The 18,018-nt window shown below is 48.3% G+C and overlaps 1 protein-coding gene across 1 annotated transcript in view; it reads left to right on the top strand.

Moving 5' to 3' along the window:
• INTS9 (integrator complex subunit 9) overlaps positions 1-11,544 on the top strand; it is a 129,834-nt gene extending 118,290 nt beyond the window's left edge. Inside the window, exons 14-17 of the mRNA XM_058670073.1 lie at positions 1,290-1,457; positions 9,009-9,107; positions 9,298-9,435; positions 10,918-11,544. Coding sequence (XP_058526056.1) covers positions 1,290-1,457; positions 9,009-9,107; positions 9,298-9,435; positions 10,918-11,094 — 582 coding nt within the window. The 3' untranslated portion in view covers positions 11,095-11,544. The remainder of the gene's footprint in view (positions 1-1,289; positions 1,458-9,008; positions 9,108-9,297; positions 9,436-10,917) is intronic.
• Positions 11,545-18,018: the final 6,474 nt, after the last annotated feature.

Genomic DNA, 18,018 nt, shown 5'->3' with positions numbered 1-18,018 from the left:
TGGGTATGAAGGCTCCTTTCCCGTTGGCCTACAGGTTCTCCTCCTCCTCCTCCTCACAGACCTCTGACCCCAGAACAAGAGGCCCTTATACCAAGGTATAAGGTCACTCCAAATAGAAAGCTGAAGCGCCTCAGGAAGAGGGAGAGAATGGATTCTGGGGGTTACTAACGTGCTCGCCCTGCTGGAGGGAGGCTGAGCTTTCTGCAGGTGTGTTAAGAGCAGTCAGCTTGTGGCCTAGGTAGAGTGATTTTGTGTCCCCCCAGTCCCACCCCCGGTGCTCATCCCTGTCCTAGGAGCAATAATTGATTGCTTGTTTTCTCTCTGAGTAACTTCAAGGCCCAGTCAATAAACCGAATATCTGCTGTTTCTTCCCCTCTACCCCTGTGCCAGCACCAGAAGCCACCTGGGCTCCACCTTGGGAGCAGAAGCCCGAGAAGTCGCCAGACTGTGTGATTCTCAAGTCACAAATCTGAAACAATAGCCAAGTCAGGAAAACAAGGAAAAGGCAGTTTGAGAAGAGAAGTGTTAGGCCTAAGGACTTCAGATACAACCAGCTTTGCCTGGTGAGAAGCCTGACTCTTTAAGAACCTTGTAGCTTGGTTCAAACTCTTAAGTAAAAGCAGGAACAATATAGCAACCTATAGGCTGCCAACAGTAGTTTTGAGTTACACGGCATTGGACCAAAGTAAATACTGTTTTCCTAATTTTTTTCTTTCACAATGACAATCTAAAACTTTCTATTTCTGATCTACAGTCATGCAGAGCTGTGTATTTGACTAGCAACCGCTGCCTAACACCAGTTGACCTACAGATTCCAGAAAAAACCTTAAACCAGAACACCACACTAGCACACAGAGCTTGAAGAGTTCCTACTCTGTCAGCCAGCCTGGAGCTTCCAACAGTTGATGCACTGTCAGTGTTACAATGGTGTGCCCTTAAGGAGCTGAGAGACCAGCTGAGAGGAAGCACGGGAAGTCACCAGGAAAGTCACTTTAATATAGTGGGAAAGTTAAAAACCAAGCCAGGAAATCCTTCACTCATCAAGATGACCGGCAGTCCAGGGATTTTCCTTGAAGTCTTCATTCTGTTCCCCAGTGTGTGCACGTGCACACGCACGCGCGCACATACACACACATCTCTCCTTTCACTGGGCAAGCAGAGTTCCTGGTGGCCTGGCAGTAGTGAGCTTTAGCCCCCAGAAAGACCAAGTCCGTGAAGGAATCTGCTTTCTCGACAGCCTCCTCTGCGTCCCCGCCTTCTCCCTTGACCCTGCCCCATTGTCTCCTCAGCCCCTGCATGTGGTCTGTCCAGAGCAGTACACGCAGCCACCGCCAGCACAGTCCCATCGCATGGACCTCATGATGGACTGCCAGCCCCCAGCCATGTCCTATCGGCGAGCCGAGGTCTTGGCCTTGCCCTTCAAACGTCGGTATGAGAAGATCGAAATCATGCCAGAGGTGAGCTGCGCTGATTGCCCTGGTTGCACTTGAGTGTTGACACTGGAACCACTTGTCAAAAATGACCCAGAGATGACTTTTCTCTTAGCTTCATGTCAAATGTGAATGAACCAGAGACCCTTATGCAATGAACTGGGAAAAGGAGTGGACGTCCCAGGGCTTTCTTATTTTTCGGGTGATGTTAACAGGACCTCTTCTGTCAGTGTTGAGCAGTGTGGTCAGCTGACCACTCACAGGCCAGAGCCTCAGCACAGGGGTTTTCCTCGTCTCTCCAGGGCCACATGAGTGAGTCAAGTCTCACTTCATTCAGAGCTTCAGACAACCCAAAAAGGACTGTGGCACTTATATCCACTGTAGTACAAGTTTGAGGTTTTATTCTAGCACAGTTGAAGTATTTATAGTTCCATGAGCTCTGAGCTGCTGTGTCAGTAGGGACGGAGTCAGAAGCACGTGTGGGCTGTGTGGGACTTGTCTGAGTGCTGAGGGCATCACCTGCTGGGCGGCTGACAGTGGAAATGGTGGAGGCTATTTCTAGCTTCCTTTTACCTCTTGAGATGACTTGAACATGTTTTGTACAGACACAAAAGAAAAGGGATAATATGTTGTTAAAACCAATATGCCCAGATTCTTTGTGGAGTTTGGGGTTCCAAAGTGGCCACCAACTCCTGGATCTGTGATCTAGCCTCCTGAACAACACTTACTCAGGGACTCTCATGACCATCAATAGGGACCTAGTTTCTAGACTTCCGGGGGCTTTCCAAATTTAGCCAGTAAAGCAATAAATAAGGGAATCAAGAATTAATAATTAATATATATAAAATTGATTCAAAACCAAACTAATAAATTTTTTTAATGCAATAAATACTTTTTTTATAATGGCAAATAAAAGTAGATAATGAGTCACATTCTATAACCACTCCTGCCTTGTTCATGTTCCATGGAAGGAACTCTGCCTTATGACTGCTGTCAGCACCCAGCGAACAGGGAGACTGTGCAGGATGGAGGGCTGCAGGTGTGGGGCACTGGGTGAGCAGGAGGCCCCTGGGCTGCAGGTTGCTTCCTGGGCGCAGTGGCAGAGGCCAGTGGCAACACTCTGCAGGCTCTATGGCACATTCTGCACAGTCACTTGTTAATCTTTAAGGAATTTGATTGTTGAACACAATTTTTTTTTAAGATTTATTTTATTTTTATTGGAAAGGCAGATATACAGAGAGAATGATTCACTCCCCAAGCGGCCGCAACAGCCGGTGCTGCGCTGATCCAAAGCTAGGAGCCAGGAGCTTCCCCCGGGCCTCCGCATGAGTACAGGGTCACAAAGCTTTGGGCCGTCCTCGACTGCCTTCCCAAGCCACAAGCAGGGAGCTGGGTGGGAAGTAGAGCTGCCGGGGTTAGAACCAGCACCTGTATGGGATTCCAGCATGTTCAAGGCGAGAACTTTAACCATTAGGCTATCATGCCGGGCCCTGTTGAACACAATTTTTTAAAAAGCTATTTGTAGTGAAGTCATTAGCTTAGACTAAATTATAATTTCAAAACAATGATTTTTTTTCTTACCAACCTTATTACCTGGGTATTAAAAAAAAAAGAGAGTCAGGGAACCAGAGGTGGTATAGCACATTAAGTTGCCGCCTGCAATGCCAGCATCCCATATGAGCACCAGCTCCTCCTCTGCAATCCAGCTCCCTCCTGATGTGCCAGGGAAAGTAGCAGAAGATGCCCCTGCCACCTATATGTAGGAGACCCACATGAAGCTCCAGGCATCACTGTTCTGGCCATTTGGAGAGTGAACTAGTGAATGGATGGAAGTGAACCAGTAATGGATGGAAGATTCTCTCTCTCTCTCCCCCTCTCCCTCTCCCTCCCACTCTCCCTCCTGCCTTTGTAATTCTGCCTTTCAAGTAAATATCTTAAAAAAAAAAAAAAAAAAAAAAAAAAAGGAAAGTTGTATGTTAGGCAGTAAGCTAGAAGAAAGATATTTAGTTTCTCATGTTAACTACTATAAAGCTCATGTAGCGAGGTGCTCCCAGTGAGTGCTGCCCTCCTGCCGTGCAGCCAAGGCCCCCTTTGTCCCCCGCCAGGAACTCTAAGCTGAGGGCTCTCTGCCTTAGCTTTCCAGCGGCCCCATCCACTAGGTGAATATGGCCTACACTTGAATGTTTGTTTTATTTCAATAATTTGGCATTGTTAATAAGTTTTGGATGGGTGAAAGAAAAAATTGGTTTCACACTCCAAGAAGGGTCAAGTTCTGTTTCTTGAGGGTTTTTTGTTTGCTTGTTTGGTTTTTCTTTTGTTTTGTTTTGTTTCTGTATATAGAAGTAAAGCTAACCAACAAACCATCCCCAGTTTTAACTTTATGGTTGGTTTGTATGTTGTTTATGACTTTTTCTTTTTCTCCACATTTTGCTCTTCTTAATGTTAAAGGCACCGACCCAAGTGCCATGGGCTTACTTCTGTCAGGTGTGTTAGCACCTTGTGCCACCACAGCAGCCCCTTCTGTCTGGTAGTTTCCAGTGGCTTAGATTGAAGGCTTAGGTTTATTTATTTATTTTAAAGATTTATTTTTTATTACAAAGTCAGATATACAGAGAGGAGGAGAGAGATGAAGATCTTCCATCTGATGATTCACTCACCAAGTGAGCGCAACAGCCAGTGCTGTGCTGATCTGAAGCCGGGAACCAGGAACCCCTTCCTGGTCTCCCACGCGGGTGCAGGGTTCCCAGGCTTTGGGCCATCCTCGACTGCCTTCCCAGGCCACAAGCAGGGAGCTGGATGGGAAGCGGGGCTGCCGGAATTAGAACTGGCTCCCATGTGGGATCCTGGCACGTTCAAGGTGAGGACTTTAGCCACTAGGCCACAGCACTGGGCCCAAAGGCTTAGGTTTAGATTTCTACACCCAAGGCCAGCAGTTCTCCAGATGTTTTGGTCTTAGGACTCCCTGAAAATCAGAATCTTTTGGAGCTTCTGTGTATGTGGGTTATAACTGTTGATACTTTAAAAATATTAACTCACTAAAAAATAATATAAACCTATTATATGTAAACATAACTGTAGAATTAGCACAAAAGTAAAAGTCCCACTTCCAATATCCGAGGTAACTTCTGATGAGATTTTATTGCATGGCCTTGTCTGTTCACTTTGCACACGCACACGTGTGTGTGTGTGTGTGTGTGCGCGCGTGCGCACGCAGAGGAATCATGCCTCATATACTGTCATTTTCACCCACAGTATATTGTATCATTAAGGATATTTTAGAAGCTTCCATTTCATTGAATTCTTTAAAAAGATTGTTTATGTATTTGAAACTCAGAGCTACAAAGAGAAAGACTGTCCAGCTGCCAAGAAGGTCCCCTGATGACTGCAGTAGCCAGGCCCAGGCCAGGCAGAAGCCAGGAGCTTCCTCTGGGCCCCTCCATGGGGGTTAGGGACCCAAACACTTGGGCATCCGCTGCTGCTTTTCCCAGCCATTAGCAGGAGCTGGCTCAGGAGTGGAGCAACCAGAAGACAAACCTCCATGAACCAGCACCCATATGGGATGCCAACATTACAGGTGGTGGGTCTACTCACTACACTTCAGTGCTGGCCCCTACAAGCTGCAGTTTTAACCACCACATACAATGGTCAGTTTTAAGTGTATCTAATTATCTAACTATTCCTTTACTGGTTGAGACTTAGTACTTCTGGCTTTTCTATATTATCAGTAACACTTCAAGAACAGTCTTTTACAGAGATCTTCGCCCATAGGAAAATGTTCCACCATTGGGATTTCTGCTTCAAGGATTTGGAATGTCTGAGTATGTATGATTGTAGGATATATACTGCTGCCATTCCCCAGGGAGCGCAGCAGCTGACACTCCCACAGCAGAGCTGGGGACAGTTCTGCTTCCTTGCTGACATCAGACGTCCCTTTGTTGTTCTCTTCCAACTTAAGTTGAGATTTTTCTGCTTACATAAATCCACATTAATAGCTCCTTTTTTGTTTGTTTAGTTCAGTCTGACTTGCTACAGTGTTTTAACCCTTTTGATCCATTTAGTGGAAACCCCCTGTAAAAAGAACACCCTAACCTATCTTGCTCTTGAGATGATGATAAGATTCATTAGGAAAAAAGCACCATTCCTAGACAAGACGCGAGGCTTTGGTAGTCCCACACACGTCATGCTCTCCAGAGTCCACAGAGCATCTCTGTAAGAAACACTTAGAAACCACCTCTGAGCCCAGGTGGGGGTCCCTTGTCCTGATTCAGTAATGTCAAGTCCGTAACCTGGGGAGCAGGTGGTCTGTAAGCTGGAAGAAGCCTTCAGCTTCCCTCCATCTCACTCCATGCTCTTCAGGAAAACGCCCATACCCTCCGTGGCAGGTGCTGACGGCTCCAGCTCATGATAGGTCCAGGGGCCCTCCTAGCAAATCCAAGAAATGGGAACACATACAACTGTCATTTCGGCCCAGCTCCTCTCAGCAGGGCATGGAAGCAGCGCCCTGTCTTGCCCCTGGATGATATCAGGTCTTAGGCCTTGGAGATACTGCAAATGAGAGCCTGTGCTCCGAAGCTCGCTGGGCCTGAACCGCTGCTGGGACCCACGTGTTCCTGTTTCCCTTGTTCTGTCCTTTGCTTCCAGGAGGGGCCCCTTCCCCTCGATGGGGTGCCCTAAAGAGGGGATCCTAACGACCTTGGCCATGAAGCTGAAAAGGGAAAGAACAGCTGTTTATTTGAAAGGAAAGCGACAGAGAGAGGCAGAGCTCCTGCTCACTGCTTCACTCCACACTTGCTGGCAACAACTAGGGCTGTGCAGGCCAAAGCTAAGAAACAAGAACCAAGTTGAGGTCTCCCACCATGAGTGGCAAGGACCCAAGTCATTGAGCCATTACCTGCTGCCTCCCAGGGCACACGTGAGTAGGAAGCTAGAATTTAGAGTGAGCTTGGGACTCGGACAGACCCAGCACCCTGGTTTGGAGTGTAGGGTTCTAAGTGACATCTTCCCTGCAGCACCAAACACTGCCACAGTCAGAAGAAAGCACTTATCCTCTGCAGTCCGTGGTGTCAGTGTGATGAGAGTGCCCCATCTAGGGTCACTGGTGGCCCCCAGAGGGGGTGGGACACACCACTGAGAGCCCTGCCAGCAAAGCAAACATGGCCAATGTGGGAGTCTAGCAGAACTTGAACTTGCAGCCCAGACTGATTGAGAATTGCTTTCGAAGAACCTCTAACAACCAGGATATGGCTACCCCCCAACAGAGTGATTTCTTTAAAGATTATTTTATTAATTGAAAGAGTGACAAAGGGAGTGGGAAAAACAGTAAGATCGTCTATCCACTGGTTCACTCTCAAAATGCCTGCAATAATCAGGGCTGGCTCCATCTGGGTTTCCAAAATGAGCAGCAGGGGCCTATGTGCTTAGGCCGTCTTCTGCTGCTTTCCCAGGTGCGTTAGCGGAGAGCTGAATCAGAGGCTGGGCAGGCAGGGTTTGAACCAGTGCACTTACATCGAGTGCCAGCCTCACTGGCAGCAGCTTAAGCCACACACCATCATCCCCCACACCTTATCAAAGCTATTGTAGAATTGTTTCTCAAATATGTTTGAATGTAGCTGGATTAGAATAAAAGGTTTCTTCCTCAAGGAAACGAATCCATTCCAAGAAATAGCATATGGTAGATGAGTCAGGAAGCTCTTAGACTTACTTTTTATCTGTTAATAATATTGTGTGTCTGTGTCGTCCCTCTCCTCCCTCCTCCACAGCGCGACACAGAGCTCCAGAGCACGGGCCCTCTCCTTTCTCTCTCATTGCAATCTGTTGATCCCCTGTTGGAACGTTAGAGAATGCCGACGTTCTCAAAGTGCAATGCAGGGATGGCGTTTGGCCTAGTAGGAAGACGCCACTTGGGATACAACCCACACCCGAGTGGCCTGGGTCCCGATGTAATCTCTCCACCTGCAGGGTAGGAAATCTGAGGGCAGGGCTGCTAGGATGGCCCCAGCTCCCTACGGTGCCAACAGGAAAGGCACATGCCTGGCCTGGGAACAGGCTGTGTTTGCCACCAGGCAGCAAGCCAGGACTCTGGGACTTGGCAACTCACTTAGGCCCAGGGTGGCTGTCCCTGGGCCTTGGTGCTGGCCCCGGTCACTGGAGGGCAGACGGAGTTGTACCAGAGGCCAGAAGGGATAAAACGCTGCACTTGGCTTGTATTTAGAGTGAGGGAAAGCTCTGGCTTTTGTTTCAGTTCTGGAATAACATGAAAAACTTACCTTTTGAAGGAATTCAGTACTCTGTTTTCACAGAGAAAATGTGGGATTTGTCTGCTTAGTTCATTTAACACAGTAGACACGGATGTTGGGATGTCATTCTTTTTTATGACTGAGCAATATTCCATTGTGTGTGTACATCATTTTGTCAATTCGGCACTGAATTTCATAGTTTGGCTTGTGTGAAGAATGCTATAATAAAGCGGGAGGCAGGCATTTCTTTCCCATGCTGATTTGGTTTCCTGCAGACGCATCCCCAGCAGTGGGACAGCTGCTTCATGTGGTAAGTCTGTTGTGTTGTCAGGCAGCTACAGCCTGTGCTCACCAGCAGTGTCAGAGTTACTTTTCTGCCCAGCTTTGTTAACATTTGTTATTATCTGACCACAACCATTCTAATTAGAGTGACATCTCAGTTATAAGGAATTTGGCGAGTTTGCTGAAAGCCACGTGAAAGATGGCAGGGTGGCTCTGGCAGTTCAGATGGTGTCCTGATTTGTGACTAACAAAAGGGAGACAGGCAGGGATCATCGACCTAGGGTCTAGTGTGTGGGTGACACATGGCTGGCCCTCATGGCCTCTGCTGGGAGCTCAGGAACCCCAAATAAAAGTTCCAGAAAATGGATGTTTGCAGGTAAGACTGGTCAGCTGAGTTAGTTCTTGCTCTCTTCCAGCCATGTTTGGCCACTCCGTCTCCTGTTTATCCTCCTTCTTTAGGATTCTTGTATGTATGTGAAAGGTGGACTTAGAGATTTTCCACCTGCTGGTTTACTCCCCACATGGCTGCAATAGCCAGGCTGAAGTAGGACCTTCATCCTGTCTTCCACCTGGGTCCGGGGGTCCTAACCCTTGGGCCATCCTCCGCTGCTGTTCTCAGGGCAGTAGCAGGGAGCTGACTCAGAAGTGGAAAGGTCAGGACAGGAGCTGACACCTATAAAGGATGCTGGTGTTGCAGGCAGCGGCTGTATGTGCTGTACCACATACCTGTTCCCTTCCTTCTGTTTTTATTGCAGTTGGTAGAGGGGTTGTGTGTGCTTTATCAATTTGTTCAAGTTTAACTTTTTCCCTTAAAATTTCAGAGTAAAAAAATGAATTACATTAATCGTGAGAGGCACAGCCCCCCAGGCTGGGCAGGCACACGCCACCAGGAGGTGAGGGACGCGACCCACCTCTGTCGCCAGCTTGGATCTCCTCTGGGACGGGAAGGGCTGAAGTCCCAGGTGGCCTCAGGGCACTTGACTTTGGAACCCTTGCATCAGCATCGCCTTCCCTCCCACTTGGGACCATCCCACCTGAACCCCCAACTTTTTGATTTCAGCTCGCAGACTCCCTGGTGCCCATGGAGATCAAGCCTGGCATTTCCTTGGCAACCGTCTCGGCTGTGCTGCACACGAAAGATAACAAGCACGTTCTCCAGGTACCGGGTGGGGGCAGCAGGTGGGAGCCAAGAGGGACCCACAGGGCCGAGAGAACTGCAGTGTGCCCCTACACCCAGGACAGCACTGGCACACAAGCCGCTCCCCAGACCTGGCTGGCTAGACTGATGCCAGCTCATGGTGGCCCGCCAAATCCCCCAATCTCAGAACCGTGTTTCCATCCTGCTGCAGCCCCCACCCCGGCCTGCGCAGCCCCCAGGCGGTAAGAAGAGGAAGCGGCTAACGGAAGATGTGCCAGACTGCCAAGTTGTGAAGCCTCTGTTGAGCGGCTCCATCCCCGTGGAGCAGTTCGTGCAGACCCTGGAGAAGGTGAGCATGCCCAGCCAGCCCTTCCACACCACATGAAAGGAAGCCTGCCTTCCCCTTGCTCATCGTCACCTTCTTTAAGTGTCTGCTGTCCAAGCTGCTGCCCTGTGACATCTGCCTGGCCCAGGGTCCTGCTGGGCAAGGGGTGCGAGGACTTGCACCCAAGGACATGCTGTCCCTCTCCTGGGGCTTGCCGATTGGTTCTCTCCACCAGCCCCTCCATTCTGTCCTACGCAGCAGGGAGGCTGCTCCCCCAACCCCATTTCCTGCAGGAAGAATAGACTTCCTTAAAAAGCCTAAATGTGATATAGGGAGTATAGTAGGGAAAGCCAGGATCCATATTCTGTCCTGACAGTTCCTCACCTTCCCAAGAGTCCCTGCTGTCCAAGGAGAGCTGGGTTGGCAGGGAATCTGGAAGAAGCTTCCCGCAGCTCCCTGCTGGCTCGGGAAAGCAGCACTGCCTGGGAGGACACTGGTCCTGCCCTTCTCTTTGGGCCACCCCATGGCTGCTTCTCCCAGAGAAGGGATTTCCTGACTTACGGAAATGCAAAAATCCAACCTTAAAGGTTTTGTGATTCTAGCTTCAGTCCCAGGACTTTAATCCTAATGTTAGAGAATCTTGATAGGAAGGAGAAGGAAGTGGCCCTAAGATAGTACTGTTTGTTAGCTGCAGTTCTTGCAAAAAGCCATTACAACCCGGCTACAGGCACCGCAGATGAGCGTCTTCGCTCTGCCCTCCTCGCAACCTGCCAGGGCTCCTGGCCCCTATTAGTGGACCGCAAGCCTGGATCCTTTTTAAGAAACAACCTGCTTTGCCAGAAAGACCTTTATTAGTCCTCTGCTGGGCTCCTCTGGCCCTTGGTCTCTAGGTCCTGACTTTGGAAACTCCTCGTCTTCCTGTGGCAAGAATGTCAGTACTTGCCCAGAGCACACAGGGCCTTCATATGGGCAGGCAGCTTCCCAACAGCAAGGCTTTCTACCTGGTCTGTGGCCCTGTTAGGCTACTTCTTCCCAGCATATCTTCACCTTTGTCTCATTTTAAGAAAATTACCCCATCAGCAGTAAATATTTGCTGTGAAGCCTCATCCACTAACTCCAGGCTCCCATGCAGAGAAGTATGAGCAGTGGCATTTTCACAGGAGTTCTGAGTGGCTCATGAGCGTGGTGCTCAGGGCCGGGGAATGGCCCTCTTGTCCCTGACTCCAGACCTCATGGGCTTGCATGAACCCCTGCAGGAATTGCAGCAGTCCAGGCAGGTTGTGGGAATTCTGTTAGTGTCTAGCATGAGATCTTGCATTATTGGGGACATTCTGTCAAACTGAGTTGTATTACTGTATAGGCCCTGTAGCTAGTAGCAGGAAGTTGAGGAAAATCCAACATGCTCATTTTTAGAACCAGCAGGTGCAATCCTGCAATGATGCCTCTTCCAGCTGCTCTTGCTTTCCCGTGCCTGTCAGCCCATCCTTTTCTTTTCTCCCGGAGCAGCATGGCTTCAGTGACATCAAGGTGGAAGACACAGCTAAGGGCCACATCGTCCTGCTCCAGGAAGCCGAGACGCTTATCCATATAGAAGAAGATTCAACCCATATCATCTGTGACAACGATGAGATGCTCAGGGTACGACTGAGGGACCTTGTCCTCAAGTTCTTACAGAAGTTCTGAGTGGGACAAAGGAGCCACTTCTTACAGCCCTTGGCGTGGCCGCCCAGCCCAGGCCAGCAGGAGCAGGGTGTAGGCTGCTGTCTGCAGTGTCCTTTGGATCAGTGAACAAAGGTAACTCTAGTCAGCCATCTGGAGTGAGGGCCTGGGTCTGCTGGTCAGCTTGCCTAGCACTGTGTCAGGAATGTTCCCTGGGAGCTTTCAATCTGCTTCCTTCAGCCCTGACCTCCTTGCAGCTGTCAGCAGCAGCTCTCCCCAGCAGTGGGGGTGAGGGAGGAAGTACAAAGATGCCACCTACTCTCGCTGTGTGTTCAGGGCCTACTAGCTTCACACAGCAGAACCGGTCTTTGATTAATTCTGTTTCCTTTCCTATAATCCCCCAAGTTAGCAATGGGAATCTTCATAAATCTTTTCTACTGTGGCCCATTTTGTTAATAAACATTTTTATAGAAGTGTGCATATTCTAATGAATCTATAATATATGCTATGATTTAGAATTAGAAAAAAACAGAGAGGAAAGACAGGGAGTGAACCAATGGATGGAAAACCTCTCTAAGTGGCCAGAGCTGAGCTGATCTGAAACCAGGAACCTGGAGCTTCTTCTGAGTCTCCCACATAGGTGCGGGGGCCCATGTATTTGAACCATCCTCCGCTGCTTTCCCAGGCCACAGGGATGGGAAGTAGAGTAGCAGGGACTTGAACTGGGACCTTCATGGGATGCTGGCACCTAAGGCAGAGGCTTGAACCATTATACCAAAGAGCCAACCCTCAGACTTTATAAAAAAGATTTAGCTATTTTAGTTGGAAAGGCAGATTTACAGAGAGAAGAGGAAACAGAAATATCTTCTGTCTGCTGGTTCACTCCCAAGTAGTCGCAACAGCCAGAGCTGGAGCCAGGCTGAGCCAATCCAAAGCCAGGAGCCTTGAGCTTCACCCAAGTCGCCTGTGTGAGTGCCCGATCCCAAGGCTTTGGGCCATCTCTTCTTGCTTTCCCAGGCCACAAGCAGGGAGCTGGGTGGAAAGTGAAGCAGCCGGGACATGAACCAGTGCACATATGGAATCCTGGGCATCCAAGGTGAGGGATTTAGCCACCAGGTTACCACGCCAGGCCCCCCACCCAAACATCTTTTCTAATGAAACCTGTAATAGGATCAAGTTAAATTTTTAAAACCTACTAGGTGCCAGTTCAAGTCCTGGCCACTTCACTTCCAATCCAGCTCCTTGCTTACAGCCTGGGAAAAGCAGAACATGGCCCAAGTACCTGGGCCCATTTAATCATAGAGGAGACCCTGCTGAAGGTCCTGGCTGATGCAGCCATCTGGAGAATGAACTAGTGGACAGAAGATCTCTTTCCTTCTAACTCTTCCAAATAAAAGCCTACTGAAAAACTAAAAAAGCATTGTGAAACAGAGCTCAGCAGCAGCTACAAGTTATATAAATGCCTTAGTATTGTCTACAGGAGGCACTTGGGATCGGTCAAATTCTGACTTTTTTCCAAGGGCTTGGTCAGAAAGCCCAGGAGATTGAGACCTTCAGGGATGGTTACCAAAGAGAAAAACTGATGGAAAAGACAGATGAGTCAGCAAACAGCTGAAAGGCAGGGGGTAATTTAGAAATCATGGAGATTTTAATCAAGTCATTACCACCTATTTGGTGGCAGAAAAATAGCCTTCCTTAGAGCCAATAAACTGTGAGGTGGCTTTCCCATGGCCCAGGGGAGAGCAGGAACGATTAACTGTAAGGTTCAGATGTGTGTATGCAAGCCCAGCTGGCCAGGAGAGCCAAAGAAATGGCCGCAGCTTCCTGAGGACCCTGGGCTCACCCATAGACAGGCACCTGTTGCTAGAAATGCCCAGCTGCTCGGGACTGATGTTTAGAAATATTTCTACTCAAACTTGAGGAATCATTAAATGGTCATTGAAAAAATTTAAAAATAGTACAGGCTTCTAACTCAGATTTTTGAGTCTGTTTTTTAAAAGTCCGAATTGGGAGGTCTGCACTGAGCCCGCCATGGTAGTTCAGGCCCAAGGCCCATGCGGCTGCCACAAGATGAGCTCAGTGTCTTCTTTCCGAGCGCCCCCAGCTCATGCACTGCTCACAAAACGGCGCCATTAAACTTACTTTGTCTACAACGAATCTTTCTTCAGAGTGATGTATTAGATGCCTTTTGTTTCACAACAAATCATCCTAAAACCGGCGACCCCGCTTCCCATCCAGCTCCCTGCTTCTGGCCTGGGAAAGCAGTTGAGGACAGATTTGGGACACTGCACCCGCATGGGAGACCCGGAAGAGCTGGCTTCTGGCTTTGGATCAGATCAGCTCAGCTCCAACCGTTGCGGTCACTTGGGGAGTGAATAAATGGATGAACAGTCTTCCTCTCTGTCTCTCCTCCTCTCTATATATCTGACTTTGCAGTAAAAATAAAATGAAAATCTAAAAAAAAAAGGGGGGGAAACTAAGGTATACATAGTAGGGTATACATAGCCAATACATGGCTTTCACCTTACCTGTCGTTGACATCATGTTTGAATATCAGGGAACAGGTGCTACACAAGAAACAGGGGTGTGCTTCTCAGTCACAGGATGGGCCATCCTCTGCTGCTGTCACAGGCCATTAGCAGGGAGCTGGATTGGAAGTAGAGCATCCTGGACTCGAACCAGCACCCATTCAGGATGCTGTCACCACAAGCAGCAGCTTTACTCACTACACCGTGCTGGCCTCAGATCATTGCTTTTCAGGTAGACACAACTCTTACTCTGCTCCCTGGACAGTGTGAAGCTGTCGGTCCTCACACTTGTCCTGTGAGGCAGGAGCGGGCTTTTTGAAACTACAGTGACATTATCAACAGTCAGCCACCAACACTGACAACATCTTACAGTGGCAGACTTTCCCCTGTGGCCCCTGGTCCAGCCATGAGGAAAACTGAGTGCTCTTGCTGCCTCACATCATGGACAGGAAAGTAGACAACACGTAATAGTCCAGTAACACTGCTCACCACTGAATCTGAAGTAAGGTACAAAGAATCAACTAGTGTGGAGCGAGCCCCAGCTCAGTCCTAGAGATGGGCAGCAGAGAACCAGGCCAGAGAGGTGTGCCCTCACCCAAGGCTACATCCAGCATCTGTACTCGGAGTGTTTTCTAAAGCTCAAGTAGCTGTATCCCCATCCCTTGTTCACTCAGTTTTAATCATTTCACAGAGCAGCATTTCATGTTTACCTTTTGTGTCCTGGGAACACAGATCTTTGGTGACACACACACATACCTGTTGTCAGCAGGCACACAGACTACTCCTCCTCTCCTTTCTCTTACACTGGCACTGGAGGGCACCAGGAAAATAATGCAGAGCCGTTCTAAAACCACCTGTAGGTGAGCCAGAATGAGCAATTCCTAACCCACTAAGTCTTTGTGTAACTAAAAAATCAAGCTACACACAAAAAGTAGCCACTGCTACAGAGTAAACTCTGGGTTCCTAAAAACATTGTCAAGTAAAATAAGTTTGCCAACTTTAGATTACTCAGTATAACTTGATCTAACTATAATGCTCACATACTTTGAAAATAGTAAGTGTAGAGGCCAGTGCTATGGTATAGTGGGTGCAGCTGCCACCTGTGACAAACAGGAACGGCAGTTCAAGTCCCAGGCACTCTGCTTCAGGTCAGTGTCCTGCCAACACGCCTGGGAAAGCCGCGCAAGATGGCCCCGGAATGGTTTGTCGGGTTGCTAGCTTCGGGCTAGTCTAGTCCTGGCTTTCTCATTTGGAGCGTGAACTGCTGGATAGAAGAGCTAGCTTGCTACCTCACTCACTCTCTTTCAAATAAATTGTTTTTCAAGAAAATTTAAGAGCCACACTTTGTAACATAAAACAGATAACCAACTTGAGCATTTACTAGACATTTATGACTATCCTGTGCAGTAAGCTTTCCCCAATAACTTCAACTCATAAGAACATGCAAAAATTTCCAGCAAATGTCTCAAGGATTTGGACAAGTGACTTAAAGAACTATGAGTGGCTTCGACACAGGGTATGTCCTCACCTTCTACCCAGTGTGAGGCTCAGCAGAAAGAGAAAAGAAAATCAGTGGAGTTTCATAAATGTCTATTAAACAGACCAGTCTACAGTCAAGATGCTTCTGGCAGTCAAGATGTTAACTGCAGTCTTGTTAACCCATGGCCCACGCATGCGAGTGCAGAGCTCCCGGTCACCCAGCGCACATTCCCAAGTGACTCACTGGAGGCTTACCAACAAGAGGGAGCAGATGCAGGCAGCACCAGCCTGCGTGTCGGTTCTGGCCCATGAATAAGAAAAGCCCTGCAGCCCACAGAGCCTCAACACCAACTGTCCAGCCCTTGACACGAAGAGTATGCCAGTCACAGCTCAAGGACTGCAAGCTAAAACATTTTTATGAAACTTGGTTTAAATTAAGCAGAACAGCCATGAAAAATAATGCCTATCAGGCCCACTCCACCTACACACAATACTATAAACTCGAGTGCCTTCTTCATGTCCCAGCTCCTCTGCTTTCCATAGAACGTCATCGTAATGTGCACCCTGGGACAGAGAAGCAGGTGGTGGCCGGTTGCTTGGGTCCCTGCCCTAGCTGTTGTAGACATTTAGAGACTAAACCAGCAAATGGAAGATGTATCTCTGTTTTCATAAGAGGAAAAAAAAAGGCTCAAAACATAGCTAGGTAAGAAGATACACGGGTGGGCAGTATAGCACAGTGGGTTAAACCCACAGTGGTTAATCCACTGCTTGGGGTGTCTCTGCCATAGCAGAGTATCTGGTTTGAGTCCCAACTGCCTTCTTATCCAGCTTCCTGCTGATGCATCCTGCGAAATGGAAGATGGCACAAGTATGTGGGGTCTCTACCACCATGTGGGGAGACTTGGATGCAGTTCCCAGCTACTGGCTTTGCCTGGCCCTCGATTTTTTTTTTCCTTGTAAGATTTATTTGAAAGGCACAGTGACAGAGATCCCTCATCTGTTGGATCACTCCCCAAATGGCTACAGTGGTTGGGGCTGGGCCAGGCTTAAGCCCAGAGTTTTGAATTCCATCTGGGCTGTCAGGAGCCCAAGAATCTGGACAATTTTCCACTGCTTTCCCAGGTCCATTAGCAGGGAGCTGGATCAGAAATGCAGCAGCCAGGACTAAAACCAGTGCTCATATGGGACACGAGCGTCACAGGCAGTGGCTTTACTCTCTGCCCATCACGGCCCCCGTCCTGGCTCTGTGGACATCCGGGCAGTGAAGCAGATTGATCTCTTTCTCCACCTTCAAATAATTTTTTTTTTCAAAGTAGTGATGCAGCTCAGAAGGGAGAATTATCCATCTGCTGGTTCACTCCCCAAATGCTCACAACAGCAAGGAGCTGGGCCAGACTGAAGCCAGGAGCCCAGAACCACTTCTGCATCTCCCACATGGTCACAGGGGCAGAGACACTTGAGTCATTTGCCACTGCTTTCCCAGGTACACCAGCAAGGAGCTGGATCAGAGGTGGAACTACCTGAAGTTGAAATGGCACCACAGCAAATGCCAGCACTGGAGGTAGTGCTAGGTCACTGTGCTGGCCTTAACAATTTTTTTTTAAAGATTTATTTTATTACAAAGTCAGATATACAGAGAGGAGAGACAGAGAGGAAGATCTTCCATCCAATGTTTCACTCCCCAAGTGAGCCGCAACGGGCCGGTGCGCGCCGATCCGAAGCCGGGAACCTGGAACCTCTTCCGGGTCTCCCACACGGGTGCAGGGTCCCAAGGCCTTGGGCCGTCCTCGACTGCTTTCCCAGGCCACAAGCAGGGAGCTGGATGGGAAGTGGAGCTGCTGGGATTAGAACCGGCGCCCATATGGGATCCCGGGGCGTTCAAGGCGAGGACTTTAGCCGTACCAGGCCACGCCGCCGGGCCCTAAAAACAAATTTTTTAAGGCCCGGCACGGTGGCCTAGTGGCTAAAATCCTCACCTCACACACGCCAGGATCCCACATGAACACCAGTTCTAATCCTGGCAGCCCTGGTTCCCATCCAGCTCCCTACCTGGTCTGGGAAAGGAGAGGATAGCCCAAGGCCTTGGGACCCTGCACCCATGTGGGAGACCCAGAGGCGGCTCCAGACAGGCTCAGCTCCAGCTGTTGCAGCTGCTTGGGGAGTGAATCAGCAGATGGAAGATCACCCTGTCTCTCCTCCTCTGTGTATCTGACTGTCCAATAAAATCTTCAAAAAAAATTTTAATTATGCAGCTATATTAATACCACATAAAATAGACATTACAAAAAAGAATACTGCCCAACAGAGAGAGAACATGCCAGTTGTTGAGAGGGGAAATTCATCTAGAAACAAAACAGTCTTAAAAATGTGTTTAAGGATTTCAAAATAAGAAGCAAAATCCAGCAGTATTACAGGAAGAAAAAAAAAAACAGATTTTTTTCAACCTTCAGTTTGCATTTAAAATGACTAGGGAAAAAAACAGTAAATTCATTGATAATCTGAACAAAACCACTCGTGACTTGACATAGTTGATACAGAGCGCTGTGCCCTGCAGCTGTGGGAACACAGGTTTTCCATAATGTGTCCAGGATATTTCCTGTGAAAATCCACAAAACAAGTCTTACTATATTGTAAAGGACTGACATCAGCTAGAAAGTGCTCCACAGTGTATCTAGATCAAAAGTAAAATCTCAAAATACGGATATTTCAAAAACCACATTGATTTTTTAAATATAAAAAAAAATCAAAGTGACAGTAAAAATACACACAAGAATTTGTAGGATACCATTCAGTGCTGCTTCAAAAGAAACTGACAGCTTTAAATGTTTGCAGAGAAAAAAGGCCTAAGATTGACCAAAATTTCCACATTAAGAAACTAAGAGCAAAGTAAACAAAGAAATAAATGAGATTTGTTTTCTTAGAAGGCATACTCCAAGGCCCA

Source organism: Ochotona princeps, chromosome 11, assembly GCF_030435755.1.
Source record: "Ochotona princeps isolate mOchPri1 chromosome 11, mOchPri1.hap1, whole genome shotgun sequence".
In the NCBI taxonomy this organism is placed as follows: domain Eukaryota; kingdom Metazoa; phylum Chordata; class Mammalia; order Lagomorpha; family Ochotonidae; genus Ochotona; species Ochotona princeps.
This window is presented reverse-complemented; position numbering and strand designations above follow the sequence as displayed.